The sequence below is a fragment of the Melitaea cinxia genome, chromosome 10, assembly GCF_905220565.1.
Source record: "Melitaea cinxia chromosome 10, ilMelCinx1.1, whole genome shotgun sequence".
NCBI classification, from domain to species: domain Eukaryota; kingdom Metazoa; phylum Arthropoda; class Insecta; order Lepidoptera; family Nymphalidae; genus Melitaea; species Melitaea cinxia.
The window spans coordinates 15,001,319-15,026,666 of NC_059403.1; the positions used below are offsets into that span (position 1 = coordinate 15,001,319).

The window sequence follows — 25,348 nt, forward strand, 5'->3', positions numbered from 1 at the left end:
CAATCTTGATAGCTGATTTAATGAGAAACTCAGATATAATCAACTTACACAGTCATCGAAGGTTTATTAGTTTTAAAAACAATTATAATCAACTTGGTTATTCAATATATAATACATAATAACTAAACTTCATTAACTTTCAAAAGTTTTTATTTTCGTTGAAAGTTTGTCAATACGTGTAATAATAATCTAAACAGCCTTACAATATATCACGATAAAACACTCATAATAATAATAATAATACACTTTATTGTACACCAAAAACAGAAATAATACATATCAAAGAAAGAAAGAAAATATTGACAATATATTCATTAGGTACAAAGGGCGGCCTTATCGCTAAAAAGCGATCTCTTCCAGGCAACCTTAGGGCAAAGGAAATGGTCTAGCGTCAGCATAGGTGTACAAGTTACAAAAAAAATTATTATAAATATTCAAATAATTAAACATATACATACATACATACATACATAAATAGATACATAAATACATACATACATACTACATACTATACTACTCATCCTATATAAGTGTCCATTGTGTTATATAAAAAATAAACTAGGAACTGCTATGTTTATGCAAATAAGTAGACATTTCAAATCTTGTTAGTGTGGGATTCTGGAATCCTGATCTAAGAGACCTTTATAGACCAAGAGATATCTTACTATTTTATATGAATAAATTAATATCTAAATCACTTAAGATTATAATTATCTCCGTCATACTATCTCGTATTTTGTTATAAACAAAATAATTATAAAAGTGACTCTATTTTTTCGTAGCTAGTTTTACATCTGAGCTGTTAAAATAAATATTTTTACGACGAATAATTATATAGTCTAGTTAATTAATTAAATATAAATCACTTATATTATTTACTTTATAATCCAGGGCATAATTAACTTATAAATCAGATGTGAATTAACATTTCAATTCATTTCCCAGTAAGTAATTATACATTAATATTATGTTTAATGAATTAAATATTTCCAGGACTTAAATTAACAAAGCTTCTATTTTCAAAATTACAAAGTGTACTAACTGTACAAACTGTACAAAATGTCTAACAAAAAAGTGTGTGTACTTATGTACGCACGTAAGAAGTTACGCTTCATTAGCTAACTAACTTCACGTTGCTAACTTCTTATTCGTTGACTAGCTAACTTCAGGGTGTCCGCTATTTTCGTGACGCTGTGCGCGCGCATCGTACAAATTTACTCTCAGCATTTTTCCCCAACGCGCCAAAATAAATATAACTCCAAAAAATATTAGAAACGGGCTTATATATATAAGCCGTATGTGAAAATTATTGTAAATAAAAGAACTCCTCCACTCTTCGGCTACAAGGATACGATCTACACACGCTGCACAGATTGCGCGAATACCCGCAGATATCTCTATCAGATAGATATTGTTCTACATTATTGTTATTGCTGTTACGCCGTACTTTAAGCATTTATAGCGCTATTTTTTACTTTTATTCAACTCACTATGTATCTATGGTAGTGGAAATCGAGAGATATTAATCAAAATGAGATTTTATTTAACTTTTTATTAAAGAAATCTTTCGTAATGATCACATAATGTAGTTATGACTTTTTATTTCTTATACTCACTTAATATTTTGATACTTCAATATTGCCGTTTATTTTCATTTATTGAATAGGTAGTTTTAAAATTTGTTTAATTTACGTTAACTTATTTCATTATAGAAAGTAATAATATTAAAATAAAAAAGTGATAAAGATTATTACCTTAGTACTTAATAATTTAAGTCAAAAATATTTGTCAATAAAATACGAAAAATCAAATAAAAGTTAAATAAAAGTTTTTATTTCATGCCTTGATTCTATTTTGTTTCCTTTTAAACGAATTATAATAATAGCTAAAACCTAAATTTATTCTAATTTAATACATACAAGATATTATATATACAATCAAGATTTAATACACACAATTAAATGACTCATCCTTATAGAATTAAGAGTTATAGACGACGCACGACTCTCCGTCTGGACCATATATATAATAAAGTACTAGAATATAATGCATGTTATTATCTATATTAACTCACATTCTTTTTAAAATTAGTGTAACATAATTATAGGCCAATCATTAAGTTACATCGTGACATAATAGTGATGGAGAAAAATTTGTATTGTCTACGTATATTCTGAAATATCAATGTACAAAACATTTCACTACCCCACACTCGCACACGCTATAAAGATTATGGTAAAAAATGAAACTACAATACGAGATATAGATCCATATTCAGGACTTATTCTCATTTCTTTAATACATAGAAACAGTTCAGCTGTGATACACAAACAATTGCATATAAATAGAGAATATTACAGGATATTACGGTTGGATAAACAAATGCGACTCGCCACAGGCAGATGAGATAGCGTAAGTTGCTTCAGCCTTCAATAATGTAAGTATTTTATAGAAATGTAAAAATTTATTTGCTTACTTTATAAAATCTATGAATTTTAACGATTAATACAGCAAATGATGGTTGTTAATGATAATTTAAACAACCGAAAAAGTAATTAAATAATCTTCATCTTGTTAAAGGCGTAAATTTATTTTTAAACAACTTCAAAAAAGAAAGAGGTTTTCAATTTGACTGTATTTTTGTGTGTACTTCAGAACTTTTTACTGCGTGTAGCGATTTTGATGATTCTTTTATTAATCAGAATCTAGCGATTGTCATGTGAATTTAAATTAGTCCAATACTAATTACGTTTTTAGGCCTCAATATATCTTAAATGTTTTCCTGTCATATGGAAAGTAAGTTTAATAAATTATCTTATATATAAAATTCTCTTGTCACAATGCTAGTTACCATACTCCTTCGAAACAGCCGGACAGATTTTTATGAAATTTTGTGTACATATCGGGTAGGTAGGTTTGAGAATCGGAAACCATCAATTTTTCATACCCCTAAGTTATAAGGGGTTAAGGGGGTTAATAACATATATATATGGCAAAACAACGTTAGCGGGGTCAGCTAGTAAGTAAATAAATTTTAGGGGACACAATTATATGTTTAGGCTTTTGATTGTATATTACAAAAAAAATATTCACGGGTTTGCCAAAATTCTGTATGATAAATAAAGAGATAGGTCATATTACTAAAATTACCTAAAAAGGACTCGAGAAAACCTAAAGGAAGACTGTTTTTCGGACGACTGTTCTATGAAGCGTTGTCGAGAAGTACTATGAACAGTCTAGCAGACAAAAAAATATTCTAGTAAATACGCGTTATTAAAGATAGCTCAAAAAGTACTTGTCAGATCTCTATTAAATTTAACTGATAATGAAACCACATAATAAGCACCACCTTTCAATGAAAAAAAAAGAAATATCGAAATTGGTCTACCCAGTAAAAGGTTGTAAGGTAACACATAAAAAAGGACATTTTTATATTCAAGTTAAAACCAATTTACATAGAAATGAAATCGAGAAACAATAGTAGCGAGCGAGTTTCTCATATCAAGCTCTATAATCAGTTATCAGCTGTTTACATCCAGCCTCCGGGGAATGTAAATGTAGCGATGTTGTCGCTTGAACCCGCGGGTTAAGCGATGCAGTACGAGACGAACCGATACGAACGAGATTGAGATACACCACCGGAAGAACATCACAGACATGTGATGTCACCTTAATGCCTTATACTCGTAGGTACTCGAGTGAAATATGATACAAAGATAATAACACGCACACGTGTATGTTTGTTAATATCAGTTGAGCAGTAGGCGCCTAATTATATGCCTGGGAGAGCAAGTTAGACTGTCGGTCTCTGGTGTTATCATATACACCTGATAGATATCGTTACTCATAGTAGGGAATATATCCAACAACCCGCAGTGGAGCAGCGTGTTGATCCGCTCCGATCCGTCTCCTACATGGAGATAGGGGCATATGCCCAGCATTACTACGTTATAAGCTGAATCAATCAATTACTTCGGTAAAGAAAATTTTCTTTCTTTTATTTGTCTAGCCAATATACCTACATTAGTACATATAATAAAATGGTAGGAAAGTCAAAACTGTACATTGAATATTTTTTTAAAGAATACTTGGGGTGTGATCTACAATCGATAACAAAGCCAAAAATATAGTTTTTAGAATTTTTGTCTGTTTGTCTGTATGTATGTCCGTGATAAACTCAAAAAGTACTGCATGGATTTACTTCAAATTTGGCACGAATATTATTAAGAAGTCGGGTCAACAAAATAAACGGACAAAAAAATATCCCAAAGTTTAGTTATAATGAACTATTTTAATAAATTTATGAAAATTTACATCACGCAATACCTTGTAATCATAATTACTTAACGAAAGATTCCAACTAGTCTTACAGATTTAACTTGGGACCAAAGCCAGTACTACAAAGCAACACAAGCTTTTACTTCGGCTACTCTCGAATCTGATAAGCAGTTATTAACATTTTTATAGCCAAACAGTCAGTGTTAGCCTCTATTTTTTTCTTTTTTTTATACTTGACCTCTGACACACGAATCTAGGAAGAAGATTGTTCTTAAGCTAACTCATTCATTCCAGTTCTATCAATTATGCTTCTCATACTTACGTTCATTCTTCTGTGTCTTTTTTTCATTTGTTATCGTTCATTATCTGCCCAACTACTTGTAGGCTTTATTATTATATGTCTAAGCTTAACACAAAGAATTGATGGGAAGACAGGTCTAACAGTTTATTTATTATGATTTCAAAATTTATACTAAAGACTAAGAACTAATCTTAAACTATTTACAATCCATAACTTACAAATACACTTATAAACGAGAGTTAATTTTTTCACACTAATTATTTCTATTAGCTTCAACCTGTAATATATTACTGCATAGGCCTCTTTCCCCATGTTTGAGAAGGGTCAGAACTTAATCCACCACGCTGCTCCATATTTCTATTAATTAGAACATAATTATTTTAAATGGTTAACCTACTTTTAAACATGTCGGTAACGAATACGTAAATCGTACATCAAAGACACACACAGGCCCTTGTTTCGACTTTGTTACATTAAAGTTTCATATTAATATTTATCTATGCTTTAAACGTGTATGAATAGTGCTGTACACTGAAACCGACCCAATAAATTAGTCTCCGTACAGTTTATGATATCGAAACACAATTACGTTGACGTGGACAACACGATAATACTAATTAATATAGTTCTGCCATTTCAACTGTAAATGTTTATTAGCGATAAATGCAGCACAAAGACTGCGATCAAGTAAACAATGGTTTTGTCAGCCACGAACCGTTTTCAACAGATATGGTCGAGGAAGTACAGATTCAATTTAACAATCGTTAGGTTCATTGTTATAATCAATTGAAATTAAGGTTGGGACATGATATTGTAATGTTGTTGAAAATCTTAACATAAATAAATTACTAGATATAATTAACTACATGCTTGTAGGTAATTTTCGAATTTGAAACTTCAAATTCTATGGTTTACACAAACTTTTTTAAATTCAAGTACATCATTAGAGATTACTTCCATGCCCTTTGCAATATTGTTAACTTCGTTATAATATGATTATCGATTAAAAAAAATTAAAGGTAGTTACAGTAACAACAGTTTTAAGTAAACTGTTTGCTGCAGTTGGCAGAGACTCCAAGAGCCCAAATCAGTTTGCGTGTGACCGCTTAGTAAAAATCACTTCAACTTCTACGAATATAACACTAAGTTGTCGTCAACTAAATGTAATAGTTTAGACGTTGTAAGCGAGCGGACTCGACGTAAAAGCAATGAAACATAATACCTAACCACAGGATCGGCTCACATGCGGTGATATACTTATTTATGTTATTATACCTTTAACGAGCTGTAAGCTTGCTGACGCGGATACGGTTACTTGACAAGATCATGCGAGTCCACCCATTTATCGAGTAACAATGGTAAATAAGGTGTTGTTGATATTAGGATAGGAGCAACGTGTTTCATAGTAGTTATATTTTTTAAACATGTCGACGTGTTCTCGTTTATAATATCTGTAATTGAGTTTTAAGTTTGCGGAAACGGGATAATTACCACGTTTGTTCTTAGACATTTTGACTTTTCTGTTAATTCGACACAGTTGAAGGACCATGTACATATTATCTTCAACTCTTCTGCAATTTTCCCTTTGAAGTTTTGAAGGATTGATAGATTTATTGTATAACAATATATACGAGTATGTATACATGAAAACCTACTGGGTACTTATTCAACACTGAGGAGTAAGATCAACGAGTGTTCTTTTATAATTTATCTCAAATGTATAATCGAAATCCTTTTGCAATTAGCAAGCAACGACTAAGTATTAAAGAAATGAGACATAGAGGTAATAGGTCCTGTTCTTACCTTAAGCGTGAGGAATGTAATCGATGGCTTAACCCAGCCGAATAGACCGCCATTGTTCTCAACTTATTGTAGAAGATATGTACAAAACTAACTGCATATTATATTAATAATAGATATTATTGTGTAATAATTTGAGGCACTTCTTTAGTATCAATATAAATAAAACAATTGGATAAATGTGTTTAGCTTGCAAATTATTTTATACAAAGAAAAAAAATAAAAATATTTTTTAATCTTTATGGAATGGTAATATAATATGAGTTACAAAAAAAAATCATCGATTTTTTTTTATCTTTTTTGTGCGTATATAATAGGTAATTATTGTAGCTATTTCCTTTTGTAAAATCTGTTATTGAAATTATTATGAATCAACAGTATAGTTATATAAAACAACGTAATGGCTAGCACTTGTATTTTTTTTTTTTTTTTTATTGTAAAACATGATGTCTTCCTACTAGTCCTCCGAGATTCTACTCTATAAAAGATTAGTATTGATAATGATAAACATTTCCATTATTACAAATTACATGTTTCCAATTGACATTGTTGACATTTTTACTGAACATTAATCCAAAACACGATCGTCCAATCAGCGTTTCTTGAATAGATTGTAATAGAAACAATAGAAATATACAGAGATTAGGGGCCTGTTTCACCGTTTGCTTATAATTTTTATCTCGCACATAGGTTATTGATAGGCTTTATCAACAGGAAGTATCGCAAAACAGACTATTAGGACTTACTAACTAACACTTTCGTTTTCAAAGGTTGCGAATAGAAACAACTGACGGATAAGGTGATAGAAGTGTATTTAAACAATAAACTATAGTATGTCTTATCTTTTAAATAAGGCCAATATAAAACTTGGTCTTATTTTAAAATACTCCTAATTGTATTTACTATAAGTTATACGAAAAAAAATGTAAGCAAAAATTCAGTGGTGTCACGGGACACCAGGTAGGAATGAAGTTCCTTCGGACAGTATAGAGGCAACACAATTTGAAAAAAAAATGTCGACTTTTACATATATTTTCTAGTTCTTAATTTTTTTTTTTTAATTTTGTCGATTGGTTTTTAATTAAGTACATAAAAGTATTTAGGAAATTTAGTATTTTAGAAAATAACAAATACTTACCGTAAAATAAAATAAATCAAACAAAATAATAATAATAATAATAATAATTCAAACTATTAATTGAAATTAAAAAAAAACATGTCTTTATTTATTTTTGTCGACAGTATAAAATTACATAAACTATTTTAAAAAGTTTACTAATAATATTTTAGTTTTACAAACGTCATATTAAGCAGTCGTGTGACTGATATTACGTCACTTCTGTTATATATTTTTCTTATGGTTTTAGTATGTTTTAGTATCACATTTTTTTCAGTTCGGTCGCCCAGTCAAATGTCAAGCCTGCCGTAAGGAACTTCGTTCCAAAACTCATTTGTCGGTTTTTGAGCCGGGAGTACATCCGAATCATGCGGGTACGCGAGTACACTACTAAGTACTATCCAAGCCTGTACTTATAGAATAGTTTATTCGTACTTATTATTAGAGAAAACTGAAAAAACTATCAATAGTTATTTGTATAATTTTTTAAATTTTGTCATAAATAAAAAAAAATTAGAAGATATTGATAAAAGTTATTTGATAAATACCTACCAGGATCTCATCTCCTTATTTCATTCTGGCGAGTAAATTAGTACCTGAATCCTTCAAATCTTGCTAGTATCCAGTACATTAATATTTTTTTATTTTGTGTCTTCAGTTATAGTACTGGTAACACCTACCTAATTTTTATAACTAAAATAAAATTTATATTCCAATATCGTTAATTTTAACGATTGCCGCCGCATCGCGCGTACGCCGTGTTACCAGCAATGCTCGCACCGTATCTCGAATGCGATTGGCTAAAACAATACGGTTATAAGATGCCCCCTATCGTCTAATAGCGGTAACAATGGCGGCGATAACCGTCTCACCCCATTAGAGCGGCACGAATTTCGCTCGGCTGTAAGGAAAAACGCTTTATAATTTATATGCAAGCGGATTGTAATAAATTAGTATTTACTTATCTGAATACGTTTATTCGACATGTCGGTGAATGGCTATCTGTTTGACTAATCTTTGAACTGTGGCATTAATAATAAATGCTCAATTTGGAAGTTGTTCTATGCTTTGAAGATATAAGAATTATAACGAAGCATTTTTTTAATACATATAATACTAATTAAAATAGAATAATTTTTATCACCACTAACTAAAAATGCTAGTTTTACTATGTACGGCTACCATGGCAACAACATCAAAAAATAATTATTCAATTGAGGATTGAAGCCATTTTTTTTTTTTCTTTTGAACCAAATCTAACATAACGTAAATTCCTTAAAAAACTAAGTTTGACCTTACTAATATGCTTAACTAGTTTTAAAAACAATTACATGATAAAATATGAATCAGCATACAATATTATGGAAAATAATTCTAACTACATTATCTAGTTTCCGACCTAAATAAAGACCTAGTTACACAACCATCACAATTTTATCCCCGAGTCCGGAACAATAAAGCTGAATCGGTTAGTTATTTGTAATTGGCGCCACAATATCTAACAACAATGGCGCGATAAGGATTTGATGTATTATTTTGTTATTCAATTAGTGCATGCTTTTCTGCGTAATACGCACTTCTGGGTTTAAATAAATTGAATTTAATACATTGCTTTGTGACTGTCCGCACACCTTAACACATAATTAAAAAGTATTCGGCCATTTTGGCTGCTTCTCATAATTTATAACGTATAAGGACACTATAAATAAGAGTACAATATCTTTTCTGACATACCTCACTCACGACTAGTTGTTAATTTCCTTTGCCAATATTTATAACTGCAATATATCGAATAAATTAACCATTGAATTGCAAAAGTGGATTTCATACGTCCAGGCATAGCTTAAACTGACAAATTATAATTGCGACATTATATCTTAATCTTTAATAAGGCGATTAATGTGTGTATTTGAGTATTTCATCGAGTTATGTGCATTTCGATATCAGGCGTTAGATATATGGTAGAATTATTGAAGTATCTGGAATGTGGAAAATTACACTCGCTTTGAGCCAACTTGGATTTGAATTCAAATGTACGATTTCATTACAAGAACTAATAGGTATAGTGAACTAATTGGCATTCTAGAATTAAAGTTATAAATATTATAAAAATAATTAGTAAAAACTCTTTTAGTTTGGGTAATCTTTACCTGTCAATGCTAAAATAATAGTTTTCAAACAGCTTTGACTTTTAAAACTATTAATAGAGTAACACCATTATTATTGCCGTAATATTATCGTAAATCTAAACTATACCGTTTGCTACAGTCACGAAATATCGAAAACTCAGATGATCAACAAAAAACACGTTAAATATTCCGTCTTGCGTTTGACTAGTAAATTAAAGTATAGATACTAACTAGGTAAACAATAAAATAAAACATATTTTTTAGTATTTTTAACTGCCGCCTAAGTTTAGTACTGTACAGTATGAATATCGATCATTTCATTTAAAGTGTCGACTCCAGAGTAAGAACTGCAATATAATAATAGATAGACTCAGTTGATATCACGCGTGCACAGCCCTTTGTGGCCATATTTATTCTATAGACTAACAATCGTCTAGAAAGTACTGCTATTGAATTTGAATAATTTATTTCTAAAAAAAATTAATATACGTATAATGAGTAAATTCACCTGTCATTTCTCGTTTTAATATGTTCATATTATCGTATTTTCGATTATAAAAAAAATAACGTGTAAGCTTATTTAGGATATTAATGTGATCTTTTAAGCACGTTTTCTACAAAAAAAAGCATTTTTCACATTAGACAAGCAAATCCAAGATTAGCTCATTACATAATTTCTTATTATATTGTAATTGCAATTTTTTTATTGATAAGTATACCCTACAAAATAATTTTCAAATGTTTGAAAAGCGAGAGAAGAAAATATAAAAGCAGTCGATTAGATTTCACATAAAAAGAATACCTATTATTTATTAATGTATTAATTCGAATTTTCCATTAATGTCCGAATTTGTGAGTATATCAATACAACTTTATTTTGGCGTAATTACTCAAAATTGAATAAAAATCTTATCTAACGATCTACGTGAGATTGCCGGTGGTGGCTGGGTGAAGATTGTGGAAAACCGGGATTTTTGGCGTGAACTTGGGGAGACATATGTCCAGCAGTAGACTGCGATAGGCTGAAGTGGAAGTTTTTTTTTTTATGTCACTAGGTCGGCAAACAAGCATACGGCTCACCTGATGGTAAGCGATTACCATAGCTTATAGACGCCTGCAACACCAGAAGCATCGCAAGCGCGTTGCCGACCCAATCCCCAATCCCCCCAGGAGCTCTGGTCACCTTACTCACCAACAAGAACACAATACTGCTTGAAAACAGTATTATTTTGCTGTGATTTTCTGTAAGGTCGAGGTACTACCCCAGTCGGGCTGCTCCATATTTTGAGCAGGACATTCCTGCTGTGCCCTAAAAAAAGTGTGGATAAACGAAAAAATTAACATTTTACACATAACCATTTCATCATTTACAACTTGTAAAGGAATATCCTATGTACATTTATGGAAAGGATATATATTCAATCATTCATAATTTTATATATATACTACACTGTGCCCGCGACTTCGTCCGCGTGGTTTAAAAATAATAACAAAAGTAGCCTAGTAATAAATAAAATAAAATATGGTTCAAATCCCGTCGATTCTCACAATACAGAACACTGTGGCAAATCAGCCTCCATAAACAGGGCTACGGTAAATTGTGCACAGAGCGTGAAATGCGATTATAATTCGGTCTATCTCTTGTCCCTGTCAAAGGCCGGTAATTAAGGAATTTCATTGTTTGAAGTACTGCAACTTTGTCCATTGTTAATTGGTCAGGATAACTTACCTTCACTGCATTGTCTCAGTAAATGTTAACAAACGCTTTGAGAATCTCTCGTTTCCATCAAAAGAGGTATTTTAAGTTCAAATTTGAGACAATTTTTATTATTTATTTACTTTATTGTATAATACATTATTTATATTTACAAATGACGGGTTTAACGTAACTTCAATTACTACTAACCAACATTAGTACTTGCAAGGAATATTGATGTGCCTAATATGGGAAATGGAATCCTAGAGCAGCCCGACCGGAGGTACTACCACGACCTTACAGAAGCAAAAAAATACTGCTTTCAAACAATGTTGTGTTCCTGTTAGTGAGTAAGGTTACAGAGCTCCTGCGGGGAATTGGGGGTAGGGTCGGCAATGCGCTTGGTATAGTGTTGCAGACGTCTATAAGCCACGGTAATCGCTTACCATCAGTTGAGCTGTACACCTGTTTGCCGACCTAGTTGAATAAAAAAATATCTATAACAAATATCTACTCTAATCATTACACAGCACAAAACATAGTCGTTTCCCGCTATCTATATGCTTAGATCCTTAAAACTACGTAACGGTTTTTGATGCGATCTTCTTTAGTAAATGAGAAGGTTTATATATATAAGACATGCATAATATAGTAAAGGAACACTGATAGTTTTTGCAACCATGCGAAGCGAAGGGTTGCTAGTAAAGAATAAAACACGTAACTATCGATAAGTAAACTTTTGTCATCACTATTTCAAAGCAGTCATTTATGGTTTTCATTTAATTGTTCTATAAAAGTTTTAGTTATTTTTATGATTGTTATTCTTAACAAGGACATTTAAATGTAAAATGATGCTGTGGAAGGTCGTGCCTGCTTACATTTTATTTGTTTATCAAATAAAATTTTCACATGGTTACTTAGTTGGAGCTGGTTGTGAGTTGAAAATGATATAATGTATCTTCTATACACATAATTATTTCACAAAACTGCGAGAATTATAAAAAAAGTGCGATCGTACAAAGTAAACATGTCAGAAGTGAAACTTCTTTGACAAACTAATTTTTAAGTTTAGTTTATACTTATACAAATTTAAAGCTTTAGATTTCCGTTCCAGAGCCATCGATAAAAACGTTGCCCTTTCATCCGTAAAAATTTTACCCTCATGCGCCTAAAGAAATTTCACTTCAAAAATACTAAAAAAAGAATTTATTATGGAATTTATTTACCTACAGTAAATCTATTCTAATAAATGGAGAGCCAGTTTTTTTGTTCGGTTATGCTGCGAAAACTACTGAACCGATTGAAATAATTCTTATACCGTAAAATGTTTCGGAGAAGGTTTTAGTATATGGTACGTTGATGATTACTTATCGTATAAAAAGATATGGACAGACGAGATCGCTAGTAATTTATATAAAACAAACGCATTTAGATCGTTACCATTATATTTTAATAATTAGATATTTTATTATATAAGTTAATGTTTAAGTATTAAAAAACACTATGCTAGTTGACCAGTGCTTTTAGCTTTTGAAATAAAAAAAATATATATAAAAATGAAAGGAAAAATAAATTACGGACGAACTGAGGTCGGGAAGTGGAACCACTTTAGATCATACATCTGATAAAATTTATCAAATAAAATATACGATCAATAAAAATAATTAGATATATGCAGTTACTAAGAATATCTATAATATTATCATCAAAGATACCCTTTTGCAGTGAATGTCCGCTTCGCTCAAATGCTATACACGGATACAAAGTACCAAGTCCTGAGAGAAGAAATGGTAAAAGCTAATACCAGGAACCTGGTATATCACTGTAGAGCTGACAAAAGCGACTGCGATGCTGCGTTAGCTAAGATGAGATACAAAGCCAGTAAGCACTTCTACGCGCTGTCAAAGGCTGTGGTCGATTATGTGAAGAATAAGCGTCAGGCACGACCTACTGGTTACGTCGGTTAGTAATATTGTTAACTAGCTGTTGGTAGCTGTCGGTAACAGACGTTGTGTTATCCTATTAACTATCAAAGGCAAAGTTTAAACTATCGTTAGGTTTTGTGAAATTTTCCAATTTTTGCGCATTTTTCATAAATTTTCATTCTGCAAGAACCTTTTACAAAGTATTAGACAACTTTTAAAATCGGTTAGAATTGGTCCGCTGCCCTCGAATTAGCGCTTAGCAAAAGATTTAGCGATTAATTATTATTTAATACTAGTGGGCGCCCAGCGGTCGAGAATCAACCATAATTAATTTAAATTATAACTTTGAATATTATTAAGGTTCTGTTACATTCTATAACATTTTAAAAGGCACCAATTAGACTCTTTGTGTTTTTCTTTCTCTTTCTTCGCTTATTTAATCATTTTTTATTAAAAAATAATTAGTCTAAATTTAATTATCAATTCGTTTTTTATGTACCGTTATCACTGGTAGCTGGTAAATTTAACTGAGACATAAATTACTGATAGGTAATGGCAAAGATAAAAGAAGCTCTATGACTTAGGAAAGTTATATTTATAAGAGTATTAGGTGTACCCCGCGGTTTCACCCGCGTTGTAATACAACCTATAGCCTTCCTCGGGCAACGGGCTGTCCAATACAAAAAGAGTTTTTCAATTCAAATCAATAGTTCCTGAGATTCGCGTGATTAAACAAAAAAAAAAACAAACAAATAAACTCTTCAGCTTTCAGATTACTAAAAGATACGTCAACTTACTGCACAATATTTTTAACTACGTCTTTTGACACATTACTAATGACAATTCTGTTTTTTCACTCATCGTAGGTACAGCGACTTTCTGTCAAGATAACATCTGCGTGCCGGATACCGATCCTCCGATTGTCTACGGAGGTTGCTTCACTCTCATCTCTTGCGGCGGCAATCAGACCTGGCACCTGGACCCAGTCGTCTACAAGAAAAAAAAGAATAGATATTACTAATTTATAATTCTTATTAAATGCACCTTAAAAACATGATAAGACTTTTACTAGCATTAAAAACTTTATACAATAATTTAAAAAATGTTAAATTGAATCGCGTAACTCGTCTGATTGTAGATTTTGTTTATTATATTTGTTTTTGAGGTAAGGTACCTGCGGCATATAAGGCCCGAGGTGTAATAAGGCCCACATTTGAAAACTCGCGCTAAAATACTTCTATTCCGATTCAAACTTAACTCACACATGCATACGACCGATAGGTATACCGCGACATTAGCTTGCAGCCGGTTCGCGCTGGCATCTCGACAGTAGCAAACGATTTGTGACGGGCTACGCTACAGAACTCGGATTTATAATTATTGGTGACAAATAAATGTAAGTATTTTGATTGAATTTCTATTAATTAATAACGTAAGATAATTTTATTAAACTTGAGATATAAGAGTATATAATTTCAATGGTTTTTATCCAAAGTAAGAGCTTTTTTGTCCTAAATTGATGGTTTTATAAAATAATGCTAAACGGCTAATAAGGCCCACTGGAGTAGGCCATGGGCCTTATTGCCCTATCTTTCTTATCTAACTCAACATATTTTTTCTACTCACAGATTTAATAGATATGCCTCCACGACAGGCTAAGTGGACGCATGAAAATTTGCGTTCTGCTATGGCAGTTGTAGAACGAGGGCTGTTGACGCAGTGTGGTGTTGCAGACCAATATAATATTCCTAGATGTACGCTGAGGATCCACTTGAAAAGTGGAAATATAATAAGACGCTTAGGACGCATTTCAATGATAAATGAAGCTCAAGAATTGAGAATCATAAGATTTGCAAACGTTGTGTTGCAACTAATCCCTAAGCTTATTTGTAGACAAGCATTCATGTTTTGCGACAAATATGAGCTAAAACATAACTTCAACAAACACGTTGGCCTTGCTGGCAAAGATTGGCTGAAGATGTTTTTGAAGCGGCATCCAGAAATTTCAAAAAGAAAGGCACAGTTCATGGATCTATCCAGGGCATAAAAATTGAACAGACCAATCGCAAGCCAACAATTTGAAGAAGTTAAAAAATTATATGACGAACTGGATGTACATATTAACACACCCGGAAAAACTTTACAACGTAGACGAAAAGGGATGCCGGATTCATAATCAACAGACTGTTTTGGCGCAAAAAGGAGCTCGACGAGTACATTTAATTGCACCAGAGCATGCTGAAAATGTATCAATCGCTATTTGGGTCAATGCTGTCGGGACTCTTATTTCACCAATGATAATATTTAAAGGGCAGAGGCAGAAGCCTAAATTTAGTGACAATTTACCAACTGGCAGTTTCATAAAAATGTCACCGAAAGTCATGACAACCGAATTATTTCTGGAATTCATAGAAGAATCTTGGTTTTGCCGTGCTTGCAAAGAAGATCATGTGTCGGATATGCGACAGTGTGTAAAATGTCACATATGGTACCACGAAAAATGCCTAGGATTGACCAAAATTGATAAGAAATTATTTAGTTATCATTAAGTAAATTAGTACCTATTTTTTAAATGTTTTTTTTTGTTTGTGTACTAATAAGTTCTTAATCATTAAAGTACAATATTTCTAAATGAATATAGTTCTGAAGCTCCTAATTGCAAGTTTGATTTAGAATATGTTATTTAAGTCATAAGAAATTTTGTGACAACTTAAAAAGTGGCTTAAGTTAAGTGGAGTTTTAACTCCTAGGGGGTAACCCTAGGAGTTAAAAAAGCCCATATTGTAAATATCTCATAAGTTAATGTTAAAAAAAAATTGTTGGAATGATTAGCTGAAAATGTCAAATACTTTGTTTTGTTGATAATTTTATAAAAAAGGAAACTTTTAATATTGGGCCTTAATTTACAGTGGTATTTTAATAAAGCCCATGGCAAGAGTTTTTAAAAATGGTTATATTTCTTTCCATGCTGATTTCTATATTACTCTTTATCTTTTATTCTCATCCTCAATAAAAAAACTTTTTCCTGAACCCATTTATTTTTAATATTTTAAAATATTTTTGGAGTTTTTTAGTTTTAAAGTTAGGTGGGCCTTATTTGCCGCAGGTACCTTAATAAAGATTTGCAAAAAATTAGCATGGCATGGCAAACGTAATCAACGTTGATTGCATTCAATTCGTTTGTTACAAAAACCACATTATACAAAAAAGATTCAAAAAGCAGAAACACCTGGTCCATTGATGAATGAAACAATGAACTTGATTTCTGCCTTCACGTAATAAGCCGTATATAAAGCTAATACTCCTGAGCGTAGATTTAGCTAATCTAAATACTCCGTTCAGAAACATGTTTTAATGGTAATAGTTCAAAATGAAGAGATTTTTACATTTTCTTACTATATTTATTGTGTGTAAAGGTGTCACTTTAGAAATAAGAGGAAGTGTTTTGATAAATAAGTAAGTAAATATTATTATATTTCTAATTCTTGCTATTAACAACACGTGTATCAAAACAAGATAGGTATAGGCCCAAGCTAAAAAATATATGAAATAATTTTTCAACATCTAAAAATATACTTGCATGAAATACCAACTAACTGAACCACCAAATATTGTACTGTTTTGCGAACCTGCAAAAGTATTAAGTATTGGTATTATGTTCAAATAATCGTTGTTTTCTATATATTTTATCCAGAATTTTTTTATGCCGTTTCCTTAAATCTAAAGCAGATTTATCATTTAAAAAAAAACTTAATACAAAGTACTAGAAAAATTAAAAATAGCAGAATTGGTTCCATAATTCTAGAGATTCGTATAACAAGACATTAATACAGCAATTCTTTTTTATTTAGGTACCTATTTATATATAATGTTATATAATATATTTTGATAAAAAAATTAATGGCAAAATTAACAAGTCATACTTACATCTTCACTTATTACGAGTATATCGATTGCAAAATTAACTGCCTTCAAAGTTAAGTGCTGATATGTACGATTTTATTTTTGTGTTACCCTCACATTAGGAATTCTAAACATTTTTGAATATCATATCAATTTTTGATATGACATTCAAAAATGTTAAGTGCTGATTCTAAAGTCCTTATTGACCTGTACCTGTTTATTCATCGACACACACCCAATGACTATTACGAACAACTACATTAACATTAAAACTTGATCTTACAAATTTTACGTGAAAGTCAATTTAGCATCTAATTACTTTACTTCTTGCTCTGTAAAAAATATTCTTTCTGAAATAATAAACACATCGATATATTAGAGAGGTTTTTTAAAGGCAACGATTAAAAGTAAATTCACGTAATTTTTAAATATTAGTAAATAATAATAATAATAATAATAATAGTAATAATACTTTATTTCAGACTAGATTTTAAGTCCATATTGGATTAGTACAACAAAATAACATTTAGAATAAAAAAACAAAACAAAATTAAATTAAAAAAATCAATAAGTAAAAATAAAATAAAATAAAGTAACAGTAAAATCAAAAATCAAAAATCAAAAATCAAAAATCATAAAATTCAAAAATTCAAAATTCAAAAATTTAAATTTTAAAAATGGTGTTAATAGACAAAAAAAAAAAACAGAAAATTAAGAAAATAAAAATAAATAACATGAAACTTATACTATATGAAACTTAAAGTAAAGGAAATGTAAAATTGTTAATAAAAATTTGAACTGAGGTAGGGTACAGCAGTAGTAGGGTAGTACATCGATCTTACAAAAGATCTCAGCTACATAATACTGCTATCAAGCAGTGTTGTGTTCCTGTTGGTGAGTAAGGCGACCAAAGCTCCAGGGGGAGTTTTAATTACAATGCATTCTTTCAGTCGCCAACTCCTTTGCTATGCTTCTGGCGTTGCATGTTTTAAGCTACGGTACTACGGTAATCGCTTACCATCAGGTTAGATATATAAAAAAAATATGTATAAAAATAAATAAAAACAATAGTGATTTTACTTCATGTATTTTATTACCTATTTATCTTTATTTTCGAATTGTAAACATGCTTTACAAAAACTTATACGCTAGGTGAGCTGGTTAGTGGATTATAAGCTAGATGAACAGTACCTACGCTTGTTTGCCGACCTAGTAGTATAAAAAAAACTAACTATATTTAGGTCAAAAATGAACGAAAACTCAGTAGGAGAAAAGACAAATATGTGGTACTAAATACTACTAAAGTGTAATTATTATATTAATCTAATTTAAAATTTTCACTACACAGATTAGCAAAAGTAAAACCAGTTGGTGGTATCGTAGGCAAAAAATTTGTACCGCTAACGGAAATACCTCCACCCCAAGTGCCACACTCGAAATCAGGAAGAAGACATTTTGAAGACGAATGCAGCAAACGGCCGCCAGCTCGAGAAGTATACGATGGGAACCAAGTAGATATTGTGGGAGATTACTACGACGAGAGAGTGGCAAAAACCGTCGCCACTGTTGTCATACCTGATCATATCGATTGTAAGCAATGATTCTTAGGAAATCTTTATTAAGACTAAATTTGTCTTCTGGTCATCGGAGCCGGATCTGCGTTTAAACTCAGAAATGTTGGCATTCTTGTCACCATTCCAGACAGATATTTTTATGCAGTGATGCTATCTATGAATAGTTTTTTATTTTATACTTTTAATTATATATTTTATACATAAAAATTACAATGCATTCTTTTTTATAAAATAGAAAAAGAATAAATTTTCGAACGTTTCTGTAAAACGGCGAAGCTAATTTGAACTGAAACTTGTTTCTTTTATTTTTACAATTCTCTTTAATCATATTGTAACTGTTTTTATAAAAGTTTTTGTAACATTTTTCCGCAGTTAAACATTTCCAAGTAACGACTCAAGTGCCTTACCTTACACTGGGTCCAATAGAAGCCATAGGCTACCATCCTAGTACCATAAAAAGTGAACATCCCAGCGAATGCGAGAAGATATACCAGGATCACATAGCGGAAATGTATTCCGATGAAACTACAGACTACTCTGAGGAGTCTTTGGAAATGGCGAAAATGCCCGTACAACCTATCCCCAGGTCTTTAGAACAACGCATCGCTGAAATGTACGATACAATATAATGTTTATTTACAATTTTGTACGTTTATAAATTTTATATTAATAAAAAAAACTTTTAAAAAAAATTCTTGTGTCTTATTCTTTTTATCTAAGTATTATATATTCCACCGAAAATAAAACAATATAAATACATTAGTAAATTTTAATTGTGGACATATCTACAGATATTTTTACATCTATATGACTTGCTTAACTATTATAATCATACGGGTCCTGATTGTAAGTTAAATTTGTTTGGTAATTTGACATCTTTATCTTTCTCGTCAATTATTTCATCTGTTTCATCATCATCAAAATCGTCTATGTCGAGCGGATTCCTAAAACAAATATCAACAAAATATTGTTATTATATTCATTTACTTTAAATTAATAAATAGATAAAAGTTTAAGTACTAAAATTTAATTATTTAAAAAAAGTAGAACATTTTAATTTTGGAATCAACAAGTTTTTATGCGAAGGTTAAGTTATATTACATACTAGCTGACCCGGCGAACTTCGTATCGCCTAACACAAACTTTATCGTATGGTATTAAAGTTCAAATTGACTTTTAAGTATTATCACAAATCTTTTGTATGGGAGTATAGAAAAGTGTTGTTTTTAGACTTTTTCAGGAAATTTAATTTTTTTTTTTTTATAATTTTTCTCTCCGTAAGAACCATCCTCGTACTTCAAGGAATATTTTAAAAAAAGAATTAGCGAAATCGGTCCAACCGTTCTCGAGTTTTGCGCTTAGCAACACATTCAGCGACTCATTTTTATATTATAGATAAACGGAAGATTTTTTCCTATTTGTTTATAAAAATGTGAAACAATTAGCACTATTTAGAAAATCAACATAACAAAAAGCACATTCTCGACGTAATTAATGGATTCAAACGCCTGTTTAAAACATTATAGCAAATTTTATTCTATGAGAAATTTTCATAACTTATAACCGTTTTGCTTTCGTAAAATACCAAAGACTAAAATACCCTTATGGTACTAAGTAATAATAAAAGCTTTACTCACTTATTCCAGTCAATTTTATGTCGCTTTCTGAAAATTAAATACTTTGTTATTGTTATTTCATACTAAAGTAACAAATAAGTACAATAATTTTTAGTAACTGGCTAGTTAATCTTATGAGAATTCAGTTTATTTAATTATCCCTGCCTAAATGTTCATCCATAACATACGAGTCTATAGTGGTAAATGGCTCAATAATTTTGTTGCATAAAAGTGAAAAACATAATTAATTCGTCTTTCGTAACAAACTTCGTCATTATTATATTATTATATTTATACAGATTATACAACTCTTAAAGTATTTTTCTATTGCTTTTTTAATGTATTACTAAACTGTTTATTTGTCAAATAAAAATAAAATAAGAAAAAAATAAATGAATGAAACCTATTTGTAGCTATATAATCCTGATCCATATATTCTTCAGATATCTCGACAGAGAGAGGCTGTCCACGGTGATCTTGTAAGATCCCGAAATATCTCGGAGCTCGTGTTACGGTAAATAATAGACCTGGTAAACAATACAAGAATTGTTTTTATATAGTTACTAGCTGACCCCGCAAACGTTGTTTTGCCATATATGTTATAAGCCCCCTTAATCTCCCCCCCCCCCCCCTTATAACTTAGGAGTATATAAAATAAATGTTGGCTGATTCTCAAACCTACCCGATATGCACACAAAATTTCATAAAAATCGGTCCAGGTGCTTCGGAGGAGTATGGTAACATTGTGACACGAGAATTTTATATATAAGACTAGCTGACTCGGCAAATGTTGTCTTGCCGCTAAACGCTATTTAAAAATAGGTGTTGATCGTATAAGGTTGAAAATTTAGGGTTGTATGTATTTTTTAATGTTGTATCATAAAAAAAAAAAATAATAATTTATCTAAAAATTAAAAAAAAATTAGGGGTGGACTACCCTTAACATTTAGGAGGATGAAAAATAGATGTTGTTCGATTCTCAGACCTACCCAATATGGTCACAAAATTTCATGAGAATCGGTCAAGCCGTTTCGGGGGATTTTAACTACAAACACTGCGACACGAGAATTTTATATATTAGATTACGCTTTTTTTTTAATACGTACGCCTGTAATATCCCACTACTGGGCATAGGCCTCTTTCCCCATGTAGGAGAAGGATCAGAGCTTAATCCACCACGCTGCTCCAATGCGGGTTGGCAGATATACTCCCTACTATAAGTAACGATCGCTATCATTAGTAACGATCGCTATCAGTTCAGTATAAGTTTTTTTTTTTTAAATACGCTTAGTCAAATAAACGCTTCATACTCAAAGACCTTGTTGACCTCAAAAATTATGACGTGGTTTCAAAAAACACCCAATTCATAACTACAAAAACGCCCAGATCACTAAAACCTCACAACACTCCACCACTAGCGCAACTGGGAGTCGCTGTGTTTTGTCATAGAAAAAAAGCCACAGAATGAAATTCAATGATGATGATTCATGTCACTGATATATAATAAAATCAAAACATTTTTAATTATGCTTTTAATAATCATTACAGCCTATACAGTCCACTGTTGGACATAGGCCTCCACAAGTTTACGCCAAAAATAGCGCGAACTCAAGTGTTTTGCCCATAGTCACCACGCTGGGCAGGCGGGTTGGTGACCGCAGGGCTGGGTTTGTCGCTTTTAATAAGAGTGTTAAATAATTTGATTACAAATAACTTACTTTCATCAACACAAAAGTGTCCTTTTAACAATAAATCTATTACTATTAAAACAATGTGTAGTTTTAATTGTTTTTCGCACATTTTAAAAGCGAATTTATTTAATAATAGTAAATTAATATATAGTAAAAGTATGTTAAAAAAAACCTTCCACTATTTTTAAAATCACTCTACCATGACTGTGACCAAATATGTGTGAAAAACAAATTGTAAAAAGTAAGTTCGCTTATATTTCGTAGATGTGTTCTCAAAACTTCCTCTAAATTAAAGTTTTCAAAATATAATTTGTTGACCCAAACTTTTCCATTGTTGTATTCGTTTGTTGCTGTGTTTAGAAACACGTGACTATAATAGTGTAAGTGTTGTTTTGTTGAAAAGGTCAAAAGCTGTTGTATAATGTTGTGTATTTTATATCGAATTCGCATTCAGCCTGTAACATCCGGCTGTTGGGTATAGATCTCTTCCTCCATGTAGGAGAAGGCTCCATATATTTTATATATTACAATTAAATAAATCACAAAAAAACATTATATAACTTAGAAAAAACTGATTTAGATATTATGTTCCTCATAATAAACTAGACTGCAAAGAAAAAGTGTCGACTAGAAAATCTTCAATATCTTCAAAAATGTCTGACCTAGCTGTATGAAATACATACTAAATTAAAGAATATTTTAATGTACTCAAATTAAAAAGAAACGAATTTAAGCTTTTCATTTTTAATAAGTGACTAAATTTATTTAAAAACATAGTTCTTGTTGAAAAACCCTTTATAAAAAAAGTAGCTTTCTTTAAAAGAATACATATTCTATTCTATTTATTCTATCGCTGTAAATGTCAGTAATTGAGATGCACACGTGTGAATCTAAGATTCACTATGTTTTTTCCCTTTGATCCGACATTTAATCATCAAGTTTCGTTTCAAAACATATTATCCTACTCTATGTAGTCTATTTGACTGCTACAACCTAAGTAGTACTTTTGTAAATTCAGGATGACAGTAGCCATGTGTAGCTTTGACTTTTTTTATAAACCTTCGGAACGAAGCATACATTTTGACTACTAACGGAAAAATACGCTTATTACGTAGCGCTAAAAAATATTTCGTATATTTGGTACTGTTATATTCATTATTCTGTTCAGGTTCGAAACTTATATTAAAGACCTATTTAAAGTAATTATAAAGTACATTCCTGAAAAGTTTTTAGTTTTAATTATTGTTTTTCGAACAACGAACTTTTTATGGATAATTAGTGAATTTCTCGTCTAATAAACTACTCTTGAAAAAAACGAATGTTTGAGTCCTATTTATTGCATGAAGTTATCAAACTTATTTACCCATATTTACCATTTATTTTAGCAGTTGTAATGTTGGAATAAATATTTCAATTGTTTCAATTAATGTTTAGTCAGTTTTTTACTTTTTGATATTTTGACTTTTTGACTTTTACTTCAAAACAAACTGGTAGAGATCATAAAATATAATAGTCTCCCTAACTATACTTTACTTATTTGCTGTGTAGTTACGTAAAGATTTAAAGAATATATTAGCCAGCATAGTAAGAGGCGATTAAGGAATAACACAGTTCCACTTCCACCTTGGGACTTAAAAAACCGACCGATGGAGGGATCCAACTGTTGGCTTTGAAATACACAGACCGAAGACGGGCAGCAGCGCCTTCGGTGCGATGCCCAGTGTGGTGACTATAGACAACACACATGATTTCGCGCCATTTTTGACGCAAACTTGTGGAGGCCTATGTCCAGCAGTGGACTGCGCTAGGCTGAAGTGATGAATTATATTATATATTATATTATACTTTTATAAAGGAAATAATAAGAAACAAGTATATATTTCAATTACTACAGTTTAATAAATCTTTATTTTTATTATACATAAACTATCTATAAAACAGATTTCCTTCGCCTCCCCACAGCCTGCGTCCACCGTAGCCGATCAGTTCTTGTCGTAGCGAATTAATACTTTTTGAAAAAAACAATTTCTTGAGGATACGTTTACGACGTTTGTCTTCTTTCAAACAAGACTCCAGTTTGTCCATGCATACGTCCTCTCTATAATTATACAAAGTCAGGTTTATAATTGTCTGATAAATTTATATGCATATATATTGATTATATTTTAAAAAATAAATATAGAATTAAGAACTTTTAAAAATTATCTGAACATTTTACTCTTATATTGCTTTATAAATAGTTATATCCTTGTTTTTTTTTTTTCTTGTAAAGTGTAATAAGTTGATAATAGGAATGAGTGAAAATATAATTTTTATTCTTTTCTGTACTTAGCAGCAGGTAATAAAATCTGGTATTAATGTAACAGCATAAAATATTTGGAAATAAAATATCGTCCCCTGCGAGCCGTTCATAATTTTTGAGATTGTAATTTGACCGTACATTTTTTATGAGATATCGCAAGATTAGGAAAACATGAAATTTCGCTGTAATTTGGCTAATCGATACAACATTTAAAAGAAGTTTATAAATTGTGACCGAACCGAATAGAAAAATTGAAAAAGCACATTAAAGCACATAACAAGCTTCATATATGAAAAAAATCCACGCACACATTGTGCTGTTTGTTAAAATCAGTTGAACAGTAGTTATTTAATTAAACATGCCTCAGAGAGCACGTTAGGCCGTCGGTCTCGGTTTTTATTTTTGTGACCTGATAGCGATCGTTACTCATAGTAGAGAATATATCCGTCAACCCGCAGGCATGTAACAGGCTGAATCGTAGTAGGTATCAATTTTTTTTCTAATTTATAAGTTTTTATTTTAAATAAACAACTTACTTGTAATTCTGATCCAGCAACAATTTAATAGGTTCAGTTTTAGTATATTTGTCAGGAAGTCGTGACCCGGGTGGCATTTTCGCCAGTTCCTTCATCACGCCCATAATTGTATTTTCAAGCTGAGCTAATTTTGGTACCATTAGCCTTTTGATTACCTGCCCATTAAAAATAACTAGTCAATATGAGATCTTTTGACCCCTACTCATAAAAGTCAAACAATTTTTTTATAAAATACATATTATTGTGAAACACGTACTTTTCCACATTTATTGCCGGTTTTGCAAGGTGTTCGGAATTTTCTGCCCAAGTCCATATTAGGTAAATTTTGTATAGGCGTTATAATGTTAGAAAAAGTACCCACGGCTGTATTTTCACCTGTAAAATAAAAATATATAAGTTATTAGCTGACCCCGCAAACGTTGTTTTGCCATATATGTTATTAACCCTCTTAATCCCCCCCCCCTTATAACTTAGGTGTAT

General features: G+C 31.1%; 4 protein-coding genes across 4 annotated transcripts; 2 read left to right on the forward strand and 2 right to left on the reverse strand.

Moving 5' to 3' along the window:
* The first annotated feature begins 12,071 nt into the window (after positions 1-12,071).
* LOC123657120 lies at positions 12,072-14,297 on the forward strand. Its single transcript, XM_045592704.1, has 3 exons — positions 12,072-12,254; positions 13,047-13,283; positions 14,113-14,297. The coding sequence occupies exons 1-3, from the start codon at positions 12,170-12,172 to the stop codon at positions 14,265-14,267; spliced, it is 477 nt and encodes a 158-aa protein (XP_045448660.1). The 5' UTR covers positions 12,072-12,169; the 3' UTR covers positions 14,268-14,297.
* A 1,048-nt stretch (positions 14,298-15,345) lies between these two features.
* Positions 15,346-19,352, forward strand: LOC123657464. Its single transcript, XM_045593006.1, has 3 exons — positions 15,346-15,713; positions 18,498-18,739; positions 19,096-19,352. The coding sequence occupies exons 1-3, from the start codon at positions 15,346-15,348 to the stop codon at positions 19,350-19,352; spliced, it is 867 nt and encodes a 288-aa protein (XP_045448962.1).
* Positions 19,353-19,552: 200 nt separating this feature from the next.
* Positions 19,553-22,139, reverse strand: LOC123657465. The gene is made up of 4 exons (XM_045593008.1): positions 22,058-22,139; positions 20,743-20,866; positions 20,361-20,387; positions 19,553-19,667 (listed from the first exon to the last, which is right to left on the reverse strand). Exons 1-4 carry the CDS (start codon positions 22,137-22,139, stop codon positions 19,553-19,555), a joined length of 348 nt encoding a protein of 115 aa, XP_045448964.1.
* A 1,766-nt stretch (positions 22,140-23,905) lies between these two features.
* On the reverse strand, positions 23,906-25,250 carry LOC123657466 (the record flags this gene model as incomplete). The annotated part of the gene is made up of 3 exons (XM_045593009.1): positions 23,906-24,128; positions 24,869-25,023; positions 25,125-25,250. Coding segments are annotated over 3 exons (453 nt in total), but the record flags the coding sequence as incomplete, so codon positions are not given.
* Between the last annotated feature and the right edge of the window lie 98 nt (positions 25,251-25,348).